The sequence below is a fragment of the Callorhinus ursinus genome, unplaced genomic scaffold (genome assembly GCF_003265705.2).
Source record: "Callorhinus ursinus isolate GAN/ISIS: 27379988/994484 unplaced genomic scaffold, GSC_fseal_2.0 scaffold59, whole genome shotgun sequence".
Taxonomy (NCBI): Eukaryota; Metazoa; Chordata; class Mammalia; order Carnivora; family Otariidae; genus Callorhinus; species Callorhinus ursinus.
This window is the reverse complement of record NW_027397121.1, coordinates 8,100,443-8,118,731: the sequence shown is the minus strand read 5'-3', so window position 1 is coordinate 8,118,731 and position 18,289 is coordinate 8,100,443. Positions and strand designations below refer to the sequence as shown.

At 37.3% G+C, this 18,289-nt stretch overlaps 1 protein-coding gene across 1 annotated transcript in view; it reads right to left on the bottom strand.

The window, feature by feature from the left end:
- TSBP1 (testis expressed basic protein 1) overlaps positions 1-12,846 on the bottom strand; it is a 113,631-nt gene extending 100,785 nt beyond the window's left edge. The window contains exons 1-9 of the mRNA XM_073884787.1: positions 12,649-12,846; positions 10,789-10,875; positions 9,960-9,992; positions 9,134-9,166; positions 7,995-8,027; positions 7,880-7,909; positions 7,766-7,786; positions 5,122-5,142; positions 4,542-4,562 (exon numbers count right to left, since the gene is read on the bottom strand). Coding sequence (XP_073740888.1) covers positions 4,542-4,562; positions 5,122-5,142; positions 7,766-7,786; positions 7,880-7,909; positions 7,995-8,027; positions 9,134-9,166; positions 9,960-9,992; positions 10,789-10,875; positions 12,649-12,661 — 292 coding nt within the window. The 5' untranslated portion in view covers positions 12,662-12,846. The remainder of the gene's footprint in view (positions 1-4,541; positions 4,563-5,121; positions 5,143-7,765; positions 7,787-7,879; positions 7,910-7,994; positions 8,028-9,133; positions 9,167-9,959; positions 9,993-10,788; positions 10,876-12,648) is intronic.
- Positions 12,847-18,289: the final 5,443 nt, after the last annotated feature.

Sequence of the window (18,289 nt, the reverse complement as noted above, 5' to 3'; positions counted from 1 at the left end):
AGATATATACAGAACATTCCACCCTAAAACGGGAATACTCATTCTTCTCGAGCGCACATGGAACTTTCTCCAGAATAGATCACATACTGGGTCACAAATCAGGTCTCAACCGATACCAAAAGATTGAGATTATTCCCTATATGTTCTCAGACCAGAATGCTTTAAAACTGGAACTCAATCACAAGAAAAAATTTGGCAGAATTTCAAACACTTGGAAGCTAAAGACCACTCTGCTCAAGAATGTTTGGGTCAATGAGGAAATCAAAGAAGAACTTAAACAATTCATGGAAACCAATGAGAATGAAAACACATCAGTCCAAAACCTATGGGATACTGCAAAGGTGGTCCTTAGGGGGAAATACATAGCCATCCCAGCCTCACTTAAAAAAATAAAAAAATCCTGAATTCACCAACTAACTCTACACCTTAAAGAACTAGAGAAAAAGCAACAAACGATGCCTAAGCCATGCATTAGAAGAGAAATAATTAAAATTAGAACAGAGATCAATGAATTAGAAACCAGAAACACAGTAGATCAGATCAACAAAACTAGAAGTTGGTTCTTTGAAAGAATTAATAAGATCGATAAACCACTGGCCAGACTTATCCAAAAGAAAAGAGAAAGGACCCAAATTAATAAAATTATGAATGAAAGGGGAGAGATCACGACTAACACCAAGGAAATAGAAACAATTATTAGAAATTATTATAACAACTATATGTCAATAAACTGAGCAATCTGGATGAAATGGAGGCCTTCCTGGAAACCTATAAGCTGCCAAGACTGAAACAGGAAGAAATTGACAGCCTGAATAGGCCAATAATCAGTAATGAGTTTGAAGCAGTGATCAAAAACCTCCCAAAAAACAAGAGTCCCAGGCCTGATGGAGTCCCTGGGGAATTCTACCAAACATTCAAAGAAGAAATTATACCTATTCTAATGAAGCTGTTTCAAAAAATAGAAACAGAAGGTAAACTTCCAAACTCATTCTATGAGGCCAGCATTACCTTAATCCCCAAACCAGGCAAAGACCCCATCTAAAAGGAGAATTTTTGACTGATATCCCTGATGAATATGGATTCCAAAATCCTCAACAAAATCCTACTTAATAGGCTCCAACCATACATTAAAAGGATCATCCACCATGACCAAGTGGGATTTATCTCCGGGATGCAAGGGTGGTTCAACATTCGCAAATCAATCAGTGTGATAGAACACATTAATAAGAGGAGTGAGAAGAACCATATGGTCTTCTCAAATGATGCAGAAAAAGTTTTGACAAAATACAACATCCTTTCCTGATTAAAACTCCTCAGAGTATAGGGATAGAGGGAACATTCCTCAAGTTCCTAAAATCCATCTATGAAAAACCCACAGTGAATGTCATCCTCAATGGGGAAAAGCTGACAGCCTTTCCCTTAAGATCAGGAAAACATCGAGGATGCCCACTCTCACCACTATTGTTCAACATAGTACTAGAAGTCCTAGCAACAGCAATCAGACAACAAAAAGGAATAAAAGGTATTCAAATTGGCAAAGAAGAAGTAAAACTCTCTCTTTTCACAGACGACATGATACTTTATGTGGAAAACCTAAAAGACTCCACCCACAAATTACTAGAACTCATACAGCAATTCAGTAATGTGGCAGGATACAAAATCAATGCACAGAAATCAGTTGCTCTCTTACACACTAACAACGCAACTGTAGAAAGAGAAATTAGAGAAACGATTCCATTTACAATAGCACCAAAAACCATAAGATACCTCGGAATAAACCTAACCAAAGAGGTAAAGGATCTATTCTCTAGGAACTACAGAACACTCATGAAAGAAATTGAAGAAAACACAAAAAGATGGAGAAATATTCCATGCTCATGGATCGGAAGAATAAACATTGTTAAAATCTCTATGCTACCCAGAGCAATCTATACCTTCCTTCAGTGCCATCCTGATCAAAATTCCAATGACATTTTTCAAAGTGCTGGAACAAACAATCTTAAAATTTGTATGGAATCAGAAAAGACACTGAATCGCCAAGGAAATTTTGAAAAAGAAAACAGAGCTGGGGGCATCGCGTTGCCTGATTTCAAGCTATATTACAAAGCTGTGATCACCAAGACAGCATGGTACTGGCACAAAAGCAGACATATAGTCCAATGGAACAGAATAGAGAACACAGATATGGACCCTCAACTCTATGGTCAAATAGTCTTTGACAAAACAGACAGTTTCTTCAATAAATGGTGATGGGAAATTGGACAGCCACATGCAGAAGAATGAAACTCAACCATTCTCTTATGCCATACACAAAGATAAACTCAAAATGGATGAAAGACCTCAATGTGAGACAGGAATCCATCAAAATCCTAGAGGAGAACATAGGCAGTAACCTCTTCAACATTGGCCACATCAACTTTTTTCAAGATACATCTCCAAAAGCTAGTGAAACAAAAGCAAAAATGAACTTTTGTGACTTCATCAAGATAAAAAGCTTCTGCACAGCAAAGGAAACATTCAACAAAACAAAGAGGCAACCCACAGAATGGGAGAAGATATTTGTAAATGACACTACAGATAGAGGGCTGGTATCCAAGATCTATAAAGAACTTTTCAAACTCAACACCCAAAAAACAAATATTCAAGTCAAAAAATGGGCAGAAGACATGAACAGATACTTCCCCAAAGAAGACATACAAATGGCTAACAGACACATGAAAAAATGTTCATCATCATTAGCCATCAGGGAAATTCAAATCAAAACCACATTGAGATACCACCTTACACCAGTTAGAATGGCAAAAATGGACAGGGCAAGAAACAACAAATGTTGGAGAGGTTGTGGAGAAAGGGGAACCCTCTTACACTGTTGGTGGGAATGCAAATTGGTACAGCCACTTTGGAAAACCATGTGGTGGTTACTCAAATATTTAAAAATAGAGTTACCCTATGACTCAGCAATTGCACTACTGGGTATTTACCCCAAAGACACAGATGTAGTGAAAAGAAGGACCATATGCACCCCAATGTTCATAGCAGCAATGTCCACAATAGCCAAACTGTGGAAAGAGCCGAGATGCCCTTCAACAGATGAATGGATAAAGAAGATGTGGTCCATATATACAATGGAATATTACTCAGACATCAGAAAGGATGAATAACCAGCTTTTACATCAACATGGATGGGACTGGAGGAGATTATGTTAAGTGAAATAAGTCAAGGAGAGAAAGTTGATTATCATATGGTTTCACTTATTTGTGGAACATAAGGAATAGCATGGAGGACATTAGGAGAAGGAAGGGGAAAATGAAGGGGGGGGAATCAGAGGGAGAGACGAACCATGAGAGACTATGGACTCTGAGAAACAAACTGAGGGTTTTAGAGAGGAGGGGCCTGGGGGGATGGGTTAGCCCAGTGATGGGTATTAAGGAGGGCACGTATTGCATGGAGCACTGGATGTTATACGAAAACAATGGATGGTGGATCACTACATCAAAACTAATGTTGTATTGTATGGTGACTAACATAACATAATAAAATTTAAAAAAAAGTAAGAGATAGTATTGGAGAAGATATTTGCAAATATTTAACAAAATATAAAAGATTAGCTTTCATAGTTATAAAGAATTTCTACAAATCAATAACCTAATGGGTAAATGGGTAAACTAAATGAACAATTTGTATAAGGTGAATCCTAAGTAGGTAGTAAACATATAAGATACTCAGTTTCAGGAGTTAGCAGGAAAATGCAAATTAACAATTTTACACTTATCCAAGTGGCAATAAGGTGAAAATGTGACAAAACTGGGGTTTTTACTGATGCAGAGAAATGGGAAACTTTTACAGATTTTGGAGTGCTTCCTATGTGGAATTCAATTAAACAACAACTAGTAAAGAAAAATGTACTTAAGTTACATAAATGTTCATGCACACTGAGATTCATTGATCCCATTTCACCGTGTGTGCCCAGGATAAACTATTTTTCAAATTATTTAAGGACATTTTGCAGCATTATTTATGATAGCTGAAATTGAACACATTGAGAGCACATCAATAGGAGAAAGAATAGGAAAAATATGTTCGTAAGTTGGGATATTTATTTAACAATTAAAATATATAACCTGGATTTCTGTATGTTTTCAATATTACAATATTTTGGGGGAAAAAAGCAAGTTGTAATGATACTTTCAGAATGATGTCATTTTAGTAAAGTTTTTAAACAAATATATACAAAACAATATTATTATTCAGTGATACATAAAGATTATATAAATAGACAAAAATAAACATAAGATTTATGGTATATTTGTAAGAGTTTGGGAAATGGGGAGAGTGGAATAAAAGGGATTTCTATATTATCCGTCACTTGAGAAATATGACAAAATATCAGTTGTCAAATCTAGGGTATGGATTTACAAGTGTCAATTACTTTTGTACTTTAGTTTAAAAACTTCTTTTAAGATATAGAAAAAGAAAAAAACATACAGAAACTACAGGACGTACAAACCAGATGATAGTAGAAAAGCCACAAGGAACTTACCTAGGGAGTTGACTGATGGTGCTAAAACACACACACAGAAACATGAGGTGAATCATCAGAATTGGGATCATTGACCTTGCATATCAATCACCGTGACCTCCTCTCAGGAGTTGCAGCCCAGTCCCAGGGAGACCTACTGACCTGGTGGTGGGACCGGAGGCCACTCCCACCAACTCCATCCCTTCCATCTCTATAAAGGATTTCAGCTTTTAGTAGACAGATGCTATACCCATGAAAATTTGTGGCTGACATTTCTCTGTCCTCATCCCTTCCCCACTGCTTTCCTTTCCTCTCCTTTCCTCTTCTCCTCCTTTATTTCTATCACTGCCCTTTTCTGTCACTCATCATTTCCTCTTTTTTTTTTTCCTTTCCTCTCAGTCAGTTTGGAAACCAGCAGACCAAGTTTAGAAACTGACAGTTTGTTATTGACGGACTATCCTAAATCAGCACTAGGAGACTTTATCTATTACTTAGTATTCATATGAACTGATGGCATTTCTCTTTTCTCAAAGTATTTACAATCTAGGGAAATGTTACTGATGGGAAGTAAATTTTTGTTGAAAAACAAGAGAATACTTACTGTAATCTCCTTTGGATCCCTCTAAAAACACAAATGAAACCAAGAAAAATCAGTTTGGATTTTCTATTTCTGTAGTTTCAATATCATTACAGAGAATTACCCAATCAATGCCCTCAAATACCCAAGTAGGCAAGAACCTAGAGGCAAAGTCTTCTCATGACTTAATTTATGAGTCAAATGACATGAAAAAGCAGGTGAAGGTTAATAAAGGTAAATATGTAGTGAGAAGAGATAATAAACTATACATGGAAAGAAACGCTGAAACAGAAGAACATTTTAGTTATAAAATAAGTTGAGGTCAAGTAAGAAAAAAATGGCAAAATATTTACTCAACTTATTGAGAGTTCAAGTTTAATGAAGAGATGGCAAATTATAATGAATACACACACACGCATATATATTGTGATTGGATGTGCATCCTATAACCTAAAACTTTTCACTTAGTAATGTCGTGGAAACATTGTCTAAAAGATCTGGAGACAGACAAAGCAAATTACATGAAAACTCCTCATGCTATCACTATTATTTTCATGAAAGTGTAAAAATAAATAATATTAACAGTCTGGAAATGACAAATTATGTTGCATAATTGTTTAATTTGATATTTTACTAAAGTATAAGTAAAGATCTACCTGGAAATGTAATGACAATGTGGTTTTTATTCTCTGAAAATGAATGTTTTCCTGCCATACTTGGGTGTTATTGTGATGGCATTAAGTCCAAGACACACAAAACCTTCTGGTTTACACTATAATTACTTGTTTCTCCTGGTTCTGTGGATATTTGAAAACAGAAAAATACCAAGGTGCTGAACATTTTCATGTGCCTCATTGACATTTGCTGTAAAACTTAGTAACATTAAAAATAAATTCAGTGCATTTCAAAATTTTGAATGATCATGACAACTTTAAAATATAACTTGTGATATATTTAAATATCAAAATTCAAGTACTAAATTTCATGCACCTAAACTGATGTAATGACTTTGCCCAATATTTTCCTGTCAGAAGATTTTTGTAGTCTCTAGCTGACCAGCAAATTTATATTTCCATGTCCAGAAGTGATGGAGGGCAGACTGGTAGAGCTTGGGAACTTAGAAACAAGTTGGTTGAGCGTCATAGGGCCACCTTAGAGTGATTGGGCAATCAAAGAAATAAGTTGTCATTTGGCATTATGAATTTTAAATTATGGTTTATTTAGGCCACAATAAAATGCTTACTGATCCAAGTTTTCCCTAAGAATGCAAAGGTAGCCTGGAATAGAAAGAAGCTAAGATTATAGACTCTACACTAAAGATCCATAGCAGGAAATTAGTAAGATATTACTAAATTGTGTAAAAATAAGGTACATGAAATCTAAAGTCAGACAACTCTATATTTCTATCAGGTTGAGTCACTTGCAAGCCCTGTGGCTTTGGGCAAGTCATTAACATTTTTCTTATTAGGGATAACAATGTATAGTAAGTTAATTGATTTAAGAACTGCTTGTTAAGGAGTACCCTTACTGATGAGGAAAATAGACTATAAGAGGGCAAGAGTAGAAAGAAACCAGTTAGGGGTCAGCTGAAGTAGTTGAGGCAAGAGATGTTGATGCTTGGGCTAAGATTGTCATCATGGTGAGAAGTGATCTAATTTGAAATATAATGAGAAAGTAATGGGGATGGGATTTGCTGGTGGATTGTCTGAGGTGAGTGAGAGAAAGAAGTTAAAGAGGTAGATGGTCTGAGCAATTGAGGGAATGCTGGTGCCAGTACCTGTATGTGACAGGATCAGGACTTGGGTTTTGGACATGTTAAGAGTGAGATACCCCTCCTATATCTTCAGGACCACTATATTATGGTTGCATAGGTTGTTCACTGCACAGAGGGATTTGGAGACTGAAATCCCAGCAGTGTCCTTGAGTGAGGCTGCATCTGACTAGAGAAAGGAACATTCTCTCTAATTTGCACTAAAGCAACCTGTAGAGACCTTGAGCAGCCACAGGGGCTTCATTCTTTGTGGTTCACAGGGTCATTTGTAGATATTAAAATAAAATAAAAAATGTCCACAAGAGTGGCCAGCACATAGGAGGTACTGAATGCATGTTAATTCTCTCCCTTTGTTTATAGTTGCATTTTACTTATCTGTGTACCCTTATATTTCTCACATTTGGGTAGCTTCTTGCACTGATTTAATGTAGTGTTGTGATGATTAACTATTCTGAGGAGGTTTGTTTCCCAAGAAACATGAGATGTAAATGACAACAGTAGACAAGAGACATGTTTCCTTGGGCTCTTGGAATTTCAGTGCACAAGTCAAACCTTAATGTGATGAATTTTTGGGGATTTATTCCTCCATTTCTTAACATTTATATTAAAAAGGCACACTGAGTAGCTAATATTCCTGAGTTCTGGGATATTAAATTTTTCTTAAGTATTCAGATTACTTTTAGTCAATTAGGAGGTGGATAAAAGAGGAATTGGGTAGTACTGGGGGGAAAGATACCTCATGGTGTGAAGGTGAACATTTCTGAATACTTCTCAGAATCCTCTATACATTACTTTGGTTTCCTGTCTTTTTACCTAGGTTTTACAGCCCCTCATGTTATAACAGGAAAAAAACATTGATTTTCCTTTAATTTTACCATAATCTCTAAATATACTTACCTTGTTCATCATATGAAGTGTCTAAAGGATTGAGGGAAAAACATAAGATTCTTAATTTCTCATAAATAGATGTCTGTATTAATTTCTTAACAAGTCAATATCTAATTTATTTACCGATTTCTGTTGAATACAAATGCCGGAATCCTAAAAGACAAGATGAAAACATAATGAGATTCTACCTTGACAACTATGTCTACATTATTTTCTTACTAGGTGAAAATCTGTTTACCTCTTCCTCTTTTAGATCTCTGAGAGGGAACATCTTTTGGGGGAAAAAAAAACAGATTAAGTTTACTAACAGCTCATCAAGAAATATTTCATCATATGTCTAAATCCAAATAGTAGGAATTTTCTCCTTTCCTAGATGTTCCCATTTCCTCTGGATTCCATTTCAGGAAAGGAAGAGAGGATGCCATGGTTCCTCACTCTGTTGTTCATGACAAATGAATCACAGAAGTAAGAGGAGGAGGCATGGACCAAAAGGCCAAGTGTGGGGCATGACAGCAAGCAGACTGATCAAGCTGTCTCCTCTCTCCTTTTGGAAATATGAACCTTTATGCTTGTAGAGTGTGTGTGTGTGTGTGTCCTTATAAAAAAGTAGGGTGTCTTGGAATCTACTTAGAACCATTAGATTTCTGGATGTTTTATTTCAAATAATCTTTATTATTATTTTTGCATCGTCAGATTACATGTCCTGATTTGATTAATATTAATCAATTAATTAGACTAATATTAATAATACTAATAATAAATACTGAAATTCAGTTTAAAATGAGCCTTTTTTGTCTTAACCAAGTGGGGATAGTGTCATGTGAGAATATGAGTATTGAACTTGGGGCCACGAACCTGGATTTACTATCCAACTCCTTTTTTTGCTAGGTGAATTTTGGTCTCTTAAACTTTTGAATATCAATTTCATCTTCTAAAATGAAGATAATAATATAAGTTGTGTTCATCTATTGTGCTTTATAGCTTACTGTGTCTTTTCATGTATATTATGCAGTCTTCATGACAACCCATGAATTATGTTCTTTATCCCTATTTCACACATCTAGGAAATTGTTCAGAGAGGTTTCTTAGCCTTTCCAAGATCCTGGTATAAACAGGAGTTGGAAATAATTTTTTTGATGTCTTAGGAAGGGGACATACTTGCCTTTTCTGAGAAAAATGCAAAATCATGTGTATACACACACACACACACACACACACACACACACACACATATATAAAGATGGATTGGCAGTTGGATATTATAACAGTAAAAGGTGTGCTGACCTAACAAATTGTGCTCAAAGGGAGATGAGTTTATTTTGTTCTCTAAAGAACACATTCCTCCATTAATTCTGTAGTAGTTCCTAATCTATTTACCTCTACCATCCTCATAGTCCAGAAGACCAGCACCTGGAGTAAAAAGGAGAGAGTGCTTCATGGTTTTTCTTCTTGAAAAGGAGTGGGACTTTAAGACTCTGAGAGCTAAAGTAGAGATAACCCTCCCCCCCAAAATGAATGATGATGGGAATTAATTTACATTGCAGGAACTAGGGACTGCATAGCTGGAGCAGATGATGAGTGACTGTGCCAGTCACCAGTTTCACTAGACTAAATAGTAATCAGGAGGGGCCTCAAATTGCTTTTCCTTCTTGGTGCTCCAGCACTTAGCTCCTGTTTTCCTTCTCTTACTAATCCTGGGCTATCTTTCAGCAATTCTGGCATCTCACTAGACATTGCCATGGAAAATCTGCTTCACATCTTCACATCTTGAACTTGGTGCTCTTCTCAATCATAATCATCTTAGTTGTGTTTACTCTTTTATTATTCCTGCTACATTCAATTCTTCTACCCAGGCACCTTGCTGAGGCTCTCTTCACTACCAGAGATAGACCTTCTATTCCACTGCCCAAGGAGTCTGCTGTTTTCATGACTTGGTATTACTGTTGCTGCTCCACAGGAGGCATCTGAAGAGAACCTCAGAATCATGCAGACCTACCCCCTATTAATTTATTCTGCCCAATTTCAGTTTGGCACTCCGTGTTGCATAGAAATCTCCAGTGGATTTCTCCCAGTAAATTAGAAGTTCTGTTCATGGAATGATGCATTATGCATACAATGGTAAACAAGACAGACTTGGTCCCTGATGTATGGAAATTCCATTATGCTTTCTATTTTTCCTTTCCTCCTGGGTCTAAGTACTTACTTTGTTCTGAACTGTATCTTGATACATCAATTTCTGTGGAAGAATCAAGCAAAAATATTACTATTAGTTACTTGTGAGAGATATTCTTCCTCCTGACCCACCTCTCCTCACTCTAAACTGTGTTTCTGTGCTCCCAAAGTGGCCTTCTTGATATGATGTATTAATGGTTCCTACCTTTTTCTAGCACCTGCAGCCAGCTCAGTTCTACCTGTTCCTCCACACTTATTCTCTGAGGGCTCATAGGTGCTGAGATGAGAAAGACGGTCATTGGGGGGGGGGCAGGGAATGCAGCTGACTAGAAGGGAGTGGGGAAGATACTGAAGAAAATCCTGGAAAGAGAGACCTTATGGCATGGAAATAAGTCATTGCCTACAAGAGCCCCATCTCTGTTTCACTGATAAATACTATTCTATATTTGTTTCTTCTTATCATCTCTGTAGTATTAAGTCACTAAAATTCTTGAATTCTTTTGATATAATACTAACTAGTGGTGTCTACTAGCACAGTATCTTTTCTTTTCCATTTTATTCCTTAGATAATTTCCCTTAGAACTCAGATAATTTTAGAGTATTCTCATTATTACTATTTTTAAACTCAATTTGCTTTTTTGGGGCATTGACATTATTGGTAATGTGAGTTTTGGGAGTTTAAAAATGCAAGGGAAATCACTAATAGGTCAAAGACTCTTTTATTCATGTTTTGAAATGGATTCTCAGAATACTGGCAAAGTCTCCAGTTATCTAATAAGTAGAAACAAACTGTAACTGAATCTTGGCATCACTTCCACTATGACTTTCCCAGGGAATTTCCATTTTGACTTGTTACTCACCATTTTGCTTGTGCCGTGTCCATCTTGTTAATAAAATAGCCAGAATGGCAAGTCCCAGTAGAGTCAGGATGACAGCCAAAGTTATTTCTGCAACAAAACCTCACCTGTAGGCCTGGTTATTTAGACCTGGCCATTATCAGAGACAACTTCTGGTCACCTCTTTTCTGTTTTCACCAAATAGACGTATCTCCTCTGCCCCTGTTTTCTGCTACCTGAACTCATTTCTTCCTTTATTTTCCCCATTTATTTTCTCCACATTCCTTCCCCTGCCTATTTTTTATGTTGGTCCTTTTGGTCAGATACTAAGAACTTCAATTGCTGTGCACTCTTGATTTAGAGTGGAAAATGTGACAAATTTCCTCCTCAATTGAATCCCTTAATCTCTGCAGGCAAAAGGCTAGAGGGATTCAGTGATATGCAAAGCAGTCCACTGGTGTGTGAGAAAAAAAATATATTAGTTCTATTTTTATGTAATTTTGTATTACAACTTTAAAATTCTAGATTTTCTGTTTTGAAATATATATTATTACAGTAGTATGTTTATTACATATATTTGGAATGTGTGTGTGATATACACACATATATAATGTGTGTGCAAAAATTTTTACATGGGTGAACAATCAAAACTTTTAGAGACCCCTGACTGAAGGTGGTCATATTAATGAAAACCACAGCAGATGGCATAAATTGCTTATCATTGGGAAAGACCTTGTAGTCATCATCCACGAAGCCCCTCATGATAAGACAGTGGTGATGACTGTTACTTTGATTGATAGGAGAAAGAATGCTGAAACTGCTTAACCTATATCTGTTTATGTATAATTCAAGAGACATATCTTAATTAGATATTTTGCTGTGGTTATGAAGAACTGAGACTAAGGAGCCTTTGGGAGAAAAAAGGCAGGCAGGCAGGCAAGCAGAAGGAAGGAAGGAAGGAAGGAAGGAAGGAAGGAAGGAAGGAAGGAAGGAAGGAAGGAAGGAAGGGGTGGAGTGGAGGAAGGAAGGGAGAAAGAGAAAGAAAAAGAAAAGAGGTAGGAAGGGAAGGAGGAAGAAGGGAGGAATGAATGAATGAAAAAAGGAATCATAAATCTGCCTGTGACAGTAAAAAATGTTGAAGACAATTGACTCTGAAGGGCTAAGCAAATTAATTACACTAAGATTAAGGCTGCTGCAGGAAAGCAATAGATGAATTCATCTCAACATGTAATGACACACCTCCAATTGGGGAAAATTGGGCAAATGTCAACCAAATCTTTCAGGTGTTAGATCATATGAGAAAATTTTCCCAAAAAAACAACCTTCAGAGATTTGCTCCTAATAGACCACTAAAATGAATAGTAAATAGTTTGGAATCTTTTATGCAAGTCAGAATTTCATAACTGGTATGAAGTAATCCTTAGGGGAGGAAGGAATAACAAGGTGGAGTACTTGGAGTGAGCCTCTGGTACTCCCTTTGGGTAGTGTAGTGTCTGAAATGCTCTGGCTATTGGACAGAAGAAGATCCACTCCATTTATGAGGAAAATAAGAGGAAGTTTTGATGCAGATTATAAAGTGAGTAGTATTACCAGAAGTGAGATAACAGGCTAAGGAATTTTCCTATTATTCCAGAGGATAGTTATTTTCTTTTAGTAGTTCAAACTCCTGAAACCAAAGGAGAAATCAGTATTCTTACTCTGGAGTTTAGTTGATTGTGGATTGTTTTCCCCAGGCTTTCAGGGGAATCAATGAGAGTGAAAGAAAGGATATTGAATTTGAAAGAAAGCAGGCAAGTAAGATAAAGCAGTGTGTTAAAGTCTCTGAAAAGAAGACTTCTGAGTCAGTAGGGTCAGGGAGGCCTTAGAGAGGGAGTCAGTCCATACCCAAGACTGCCATTTTCCAGGTATTGTCTTCAGTGGATTCTGTGTCATCTGGATTTCTTTTGTAAGAGGGAGATCAAGATAAAAAGAACACTCCAAGATCACTGTTTCTGAGCAGTATGAACTTGAATGTGGGGGACGCCCTTGTAGACAAGCATGCAGAGGGTTGCAGAGGAACTGTGTGACTTAGGTTGATCAGACCTAAGCAGACTACAGGAGTGTGGCCTATGAAGATTCCAGAATCTATGTCATAACAAAGAACTGGAACTTTAGAGAGGCAAGAAGAAAGGAAGAGGGGACCAAGAGACTGGGAAGATTTCAGAATATGTTAGAAGACTTTAAACTTATGAATTTGGAAGGGAATTTACTCTATCTGGACTCTGGAATAAGTTCTAATTTTCCAGAGATTTTGAGGCCAGAGACTGTATTTCCTTCATCCTTGTAACTCTTGAGGCAGAGAACATCCTATGGAATAGGCACTTAATAAATGTTTAATAATTAGAAATGAGAAAAATTCCTAGATCTATTTAAAAGGAGTTCCTTGAAACACATGGAGGATCAACCAGTGAAGCCCAGATGTTGGGGTTAGATAGTAAGGAAAAGTCAAGAGGTCTGTGGTGCTAGGACGAAAGAGCCAGTGAATGGGATTTCAAGCCACTGTGGAGAACCAGGGGAGTAATAAAACCTTATAGTTTTTTTTTTTTATAACTATAAGGCTTTGTAGTAGATACACACTTTACATGTACAAACTTATTTAATCCTTAGTAATATTTACAATGAAACCCTTCAAGACTGAGACATCTGAAGTCACCCAGCCAACAACCAGCAGAGTTTCTGACTCCAGAGCCCACACTCTATTCATAAAGTCACATTTCCTTTCAATCTTGGGGGCCTACTACTTATGGTAGTATGTTACAGGCTAAGCTGGCAGCCACTGGAGGAGCAGAGTGATGGCCAGTTTTAGGATGCTCCACCCTCCAGGTATGGGGCAGCTCTGGACTACTTTGATTTATTTTTCACCCATATCCCCACCTGCCTCCCCTCTGACAACCATCAGTTTATTCTTTATAATTAAGAGGCTGTTTCTTGGTTTGTCTCTCTCTCTCTCTTTTTTCTCCTTTGTTCATTTGTTTTGCTGCTTAAATTCCACATATGAGTGAAATCATACGGTACTTGTTTCTCTGTCTGATTTATTTCACTTAGCATCATAGTCTCCAGGTCGATCCATGTTGTTGCAAATGGCAAGATTTCATTCTTTTTTATGGCTGAATAATGTTGCATTATATATGATTATATATATATATAAAATCTCAAATCTTCTTTATCCATCCATCCATGGGTGAACATTTGGCTGCTTCCATAGTTTGGCTCTTGTAAATAATGCTAATGCTGCAATAAACATAGAGGTGCATGAATCCCTTTGAATTAGTGTTTTTGTATTTTTGGGGGGTAATAACCAGTGGTAAAATTGTTAGATCATAAGGTAGCTCTATTTTTAATTTTTTGAGGAACCTCCATACTGTTTTCCATAGTGGCTCCACCAGTTTGCATTTCCACCAACAGTGCACAAGTGTTTTTCTCCACATCCTCATGAACACTCATCATCTCTTGTGTTTTTTATTTTAAGCATTCTGACAGGTGTGAGGTGATAATTCATTATAGTTTTGATTTGCATTTCCCTGATGCTGAGTGCAGTTGAGCATCTTTTCATGTGTCTGTTGCCCGTCTCTATGTTTTCTTTGGAGAAGTGTCTGTTCATGTCTTCTGCCCACTTTTTAATGGGATTATGTTTTGAGTTGAATTGTATCAGTTCTTTATATATTTTGGATACTACCCTTCGTTGGCTATGCCATTTGCAGATGTCTTCTCTGATTCCATGGATTGCCTTTTAGTTTTGTTGATTGTTTCCTTTGCTGTGCAGAAACTTTTTATTTTGATGTAGTCCCAAAAGTTTATGTTTTATATTTCCCCCGTGTCTCAGGAGATATATCTAGAAAGATAAGTTGCTATGGCCAATGTCAGAGAAATTACTGCCTGTGCCCTCTTCAAGGATTTTTATGGTTTCAGTTCTCACATTTAGGTTTAACCCATTTTGAGTTTATTTTTGTGTATAGTGAAAGAGAATGGTCCAGTTTCATTCTTTTGCATGTGACTGTCCAATTTTCCCAGCACTAGTTTTTGAAAAGACTATCTTTTGGCCAATGTATCTTCATTCCTCCTATGTTGAAGATTAATTGACCATATAATTGTGGATTTATTTGTGGGTTTTCTGTTCTATTCCATTGATCTATGTGTCTATTTTTATGCCAGTACCATGCTGTTTTAATTACTACTGCTTTGCAATATAACTTGAAGTCTGGAATTGTGATACCTCCAGATTTTTCTTTTTCAAGGTTGTTTTGACTAATCAGGATCCTTTGAGGTTCCATACAGATTTTAGGATTGTGTGTTCTAGTTCTGTGAAAAATACTGTTGGCATTTTTTTTTAAAGATTTTGTTTATTTATTTGACAGAGAGAGAAACAGCGAGAGAGGGAACACAAGCAGGGGGAGTGGGAGAGGGAGAAGCTGGCTTCCCGCTGAGCAGGGAGCCCGATGCAGGGCTCGATCCCAGGACCCTGAGATCATGACCTGAGCCGAAGGCAGTCGCTTAACCAACTGAGCCACCCAGGCGCCCCCTGTTGGCATTTTGATAGAGATTTAATTTTATCCATAGATTGCTTTGGGTAGTATACACATGTTAACAATATTTGTCCTTCCATTTCATAAGCACGGAATATCTTTCCATTTCTTTGTGTTGTCTTGAATTTCTTTCATCAGTGTTTTATAGTTTTCAGAGTACAGGTCTTTCACCTCTTTGGTTAAGTTTATTCCTAGATATTTAATTGTGTTTGGTTCAATTGCAAATGGGATGGTTTTCTTAATTTCCCTTTAGTTGCTTCATTTTAGTGTTTAGAAATGAAGCATATTTGTGCATATTGATTTTGCATTCTGCAACTTTACTAAACTCACATATCAGTTTTGGTAGTTTTTTGGTGGTCTTTAAGATTTTTTTTTTTATTATGTTACATTAATCACCATAAATTACATCATTAGTTTTTGATGTAGTGTTCCATGAATTCTTGTTTGCATATAACACCCAGTGCTCCATGCAGAACGTGCCCTCTTTAATACCTATCACCAAGCTAACCCATCCCCCCACCCCCTCCCCTCTAGAACCCTCAGTTTGTTTTTCAGAGTCCATCGTCTCTCATGGTTCATCTCCCTCTCTGATTTCCCCCACTTCATTCTTCCCCTTCTGCTATCATCATCATCATCATCTTCTTCTTTAACATATAATGTATTATTTGCTTCAGAGGTACAAATCTGTGATTCAACAGTCTTGCATCCTTCACAGCGCTCACCATAGCACATACCCTCCCACATGTCTGTCACCCAGCCACCCCATCCCTCCCACTCCCCACCACTCCAACAACACTCAGTTTGTTTCCTGAGATTAAGAATTCCTCATATCAGTGAGGTCATATGATACATATCTTTCTCTGATTGACTTATTTCGCCCAGCATAATACTTTTTAGGATTTTCTATATGTAGTGTCATGTGAACCATAAATAGTGAGAGTTTTACTTTTTTTTTTTTAATTTGGATGCCTATTATTTCTTTTTGTTGTCTATTTGCTGTTGCTAGAACTTCCAGTACTCTGTTGAATAAAAGTGGTGAGAGTGGACATCCTTCTTTTGTCCGAGATCTTAGAGGAAAAGCTCTCAATTTATCACCATTGAGTATGATGTTGGCTGTAGATTTTTCATAAATGACCTTTATTATGTTGAGGTATATTCCCTTTAAACTCACTTTGCAGAGGATTTTTTTATTATGTTATGTTAATCACCATACATTACATCATTAGTTTTGATGTAGTGTTCCATGATTCCTTGTTTGCATATAACACCCAGTGCTCCATGCAGAATGTGCCCTCTTTAATACCCATCACCAGCCTAACCCATCCTTCCAACCCTCTCCCCTCTAAAACCCTCAGTTTGTTTCTCAGAGTCCATAGTTTCTCATGGTTCATCTCCCCGTCCAGTTCCCCCCCTTCATTTTTCCCTTCCTACTAACTATTTTTTAAACATATAATGTATTATTTGTTTCAGAGGTAAGGGCTATGATTCAACAGTCTTACACAATTCACAGTGCTCACCATAGCACATACCCTCCCCAATGTCTATCCCCCAGCCACCCAAACCCTCCCATCCCCACCACTCCAGCAACCCTCAGTTTGTTTCCTGAGATTAAGAATTCCTCATATCAATGAGATCATATGATACATGTATTTCTCTGATTGACTTATTTCACTCAGCATAACACCCTCCAGTTCCATCCACGTCATTGCAAATGGCAAGATCTCATTCCTTTTGATGGCTGCATAATATTCCATTGTATATATATATATATATATACCACTTCTTCTTTATCCATTCATCTGTGGACATCTTGGCTCTTTCCACAGTTTGGCTATTGTGACATTGCTGCTATAACATTGGGGTGCACGTACCCCTTCGGATCCCTACATTTGTATCTTAGGGGTAAATACCCAGTAGTGCAATTGCTGGATCATATGGTAGCTCTATTTTCAACTGTTTGAGGAACTTCCATACTGTTTTACAGAGGGGTTGCACCAGCTTGCATTCCCACCAACAGTGTAGGAGGGTTCCCCTTTCTCTACATCCCCGCCAACATCTGTCGTTTCCTGACTTGTTAATTTTAGCCATTCTGACTGGTGTGAGGTGGTATCTCATTGAGGTTTTGATTTGAATTTCCCTGATGTCGAGTGATGTTGAGCACTTTTTCATGTGTCTGTTGGCCATTTGGATGTCTTCTTTGGAAAAATGTCTATTCATGTCTTCTGCCCATTTCTTGATTGGATCATTTGCTCTTTTGGTGTTGAGTTTAATAAGTTCTTTATAGACTTTGGATACTAGCCCTTTATCTGATATGTCATTTGCAAATATCTTCTCCCATACTGTCAGTTGTCTTTTGGTTTTGTGGACTGTTTCTTTTGCTGTGCAAAAGCTTTTTATCTTGATGAAATCCCAATAGTTCATTTTTGCCCTTGCTTCCCTTGCCTTTGGCGATGTTTCTAGGAAGAAGTTGCTGTGGCTGAGGTCGAAGAGGTGGCTGCCTGTGTTCTCCTTTAGTATTTGGATGGACTCCTGTCTCACGTTTAGGTCTTTCAACCATTTTGAGTCTATTTTTGTGTGTGGTGTAAGGAAATGGTCCGGTTTCATTCTTCTGTATGTGGCTGTCCAATTTTCCCAGCAACATTTGTTGAAGAGACTCTCTTTTTGCCATTGGACATTCTTTCCTGTTTTGTCAAAGATAAGTTGACCATAGAGTTGAGGGTCCATTTCTGGGCTCTCGATTCTGTTCCATTGATCTATGTGTCTGTTTTTGTGCCAGTACCATACTGTCTTGATGATGACAGCTTTGTAATAGAGCTGGAAGCCCGGAATTGTGACGCCGCCAGCTTTGCTTTTCTTTTTCAGAATTGCTCTATTTGGGGTCTTTTGTGGTTCCATACAAATTTTAGGATTATTTGTTCCATGTCTTTGAAAAAAGTGGATGGTATTTTGATGGGGATTGCATT